At 31.0% G+C, this 1,913-nt stretch overlaps 1 protein-coding gene across 1 annotated transcript; it reads right to left on the bottom strand.

Annotated features, from left to right (window-relative positions):
* Positions 1 to 440: 440 nt before the first annotated feature.
* LOC124893669 (ethylene-responsive transcription factor CRF1-like) lies at positions 441 to 950 on the bottom strand. Its single transcript, XM_047404577.1, has one exon. The coding sequence runs from the start codon at positions 948 to 950 to the stop codon at positions 441 to 443; it is 510 nt and encodes a 169-aa protein (XP_047260533.1).
* Between the last annotated feature and the right edge of the window lie 963 nt (positions 951 to 1,913).

The following is a 1,913-nucleotide window of genomic DNA, read 5'->3' as shown; positions in this document are numbered from 1 at the left end:
GCTTTGCCTTCAGCTTGACGGTGGTTTTAGGCTTAGCCTTAACAGCAAACTTCTTCTTCGATGGTGCAGGATAATGGCGTACTTCTTTTGTCCGAACTTTACCCATTCTAAAACCCATTACGGCTAACCTCACAGACATCCTAGCTGGGTTACTATATTTCCCTTCATATATTCTAATACAAAAATGAATTGTAAAGAAGAGAAACTTTAAAAATAAAGTATAAGCGCAGTTAAAAAAAGAAAGCTGCAATTTGCTCTAATAAAAAACATGCAGTAAAAGCATTACCAGAACCACTGAAAATGCTGTAAGAACATACCAAGTTGAAAACATCAAATTATGTACATCAAATAATAAAGCAATAACAATCAATGAAATTTAACCTCCTATGGAAGGTTGAATCAATCGAGTTTAACTAAATTATGGATCCACTTTCTATCTTTCAGGGGTTAATTTTCTTTAGTGGTGGCTCCAGAATATTTGTCAAAGCATTAGCATCAGTTATTTCAATGGCTTCCTCATCAGAAGCCACAACAGCTTCCTCAGCAGTGTCAAAAGTTCCCAACCAATGTCTAGTATTGTTTCTTTTGTCACGGATCTCTGCTACCCACCTGCCCCATTTTCGTTGTCTAACTCCCCTATATTTCTTCATGCTTACTTGAAGCAGCTTCTTCTCTTTGGATTTCTTCTTTGAAATCTCCCTAGTCCTTCCATTTTCAATCATGATTTCCTTTATCCACAACTTCTTAGGTCTTTGCGACTTCTCTCCTTGAAGCATTTCCTCCTCGTCACTAGACGAGTCTGTGGCGTCATTGTCCGTCATGTAAATACGCACAACATGCGGCATGATAACAGAACTTTTGCCAGATTTTTTGGTAGAGTTTTCTACTCTTTCAATTTTTGAGGGTTTTTCAACTGCCACATTTTGGTGATGCTCATCATTAGAGGCCATTGCTTCATGAAAGTGAAGTCCATCAGATCCGACATGTTATATAAAATTTTTTAATGAACTTTCATTAATATGAAGTGATTGCGTTAGATCTCTTCCGATTATTCTAGAAGGAAATATAAAAGGAAAAAAAAAGATAAACAAACAAAAACCAAACTGATGGGAAAAAAAGGAAAGAGAAAATAAATTATTCTCTTCTTTTGGGACCTTCTAATTTTGAGAGTCAAACAAGTTTTAACCAATATTCTTTTCATCAATTTTTTAAATATTTTAAATTGTAAGTTATTGTGACTTAAAATAATTTTTTATAGTTCTCAAAAATATTAAATTCTCTTTGAATCGGAGGAAATTAGATTTCTTATCTTTTTACAATTTCACTTGAAGAAATTAATTTTTTGATGTAGATATCTTATAAAAATACCTAGAATAAAAGAAATTTGTAATGGAATAAAAAATCATTTCTCCCTAAATTTATTATCAGTTACCATATCATAATTGATGATTGTAGAATTTACCCCCACTCACTGAAACTCTACATTTTTTAAATATCTTTCTCTTGAGTTAAAATAGAAAAATATCAACACATTAATAAGTTTGTAAAAAATCCATCAATGGATTTCATATAGTTCAATAAATAAAATGCTCAAAAACAAACCGACCTAAAAAAAATGAGAAAATAAAATCTCTCTCTCTCATACATATTAAATAGTAGAAATGGTCTTTTAAGATTGTTATGTATAAAATAATGATTTATATGTAAAATTTAAGAGTTTTTTTTGTAATAGAGACATAAAATTAAAAAAAAAAATTATAAATTGTTGGAAAACCATTACTCCCCACCTAAAGCAGTAGCATTACACATATAAGTTAATGAAATGTGTTTATAGAGGAACAAAAAAACTCACATGTCACAAATAAATTGAAATCGAACATACCTTCAAAAGAAACTCAAAAGCACTCAGACAA

This window comes from Capsicum annuum, unplaced genomic scaffold, assembly GCF_002878395.1.
Source record: "Capsicum annuum cultivar UCD-10X-F1 unplaced genomic scaffold, UCD10Xv1.1 ctg63568, whole genome shotgun sequence".
In the NCBI taxonomy this organism is placed as follows: domain Eukaryota; kingdom Viridiplantae; phylum Streptophyta; class Magnoliopsida; order Solanales; family Solanaceae; genus Capsicum; species Capsicum annuum.
This window is presented reverse-complemented; position numbering and strand designations above follow the sequence as displayed.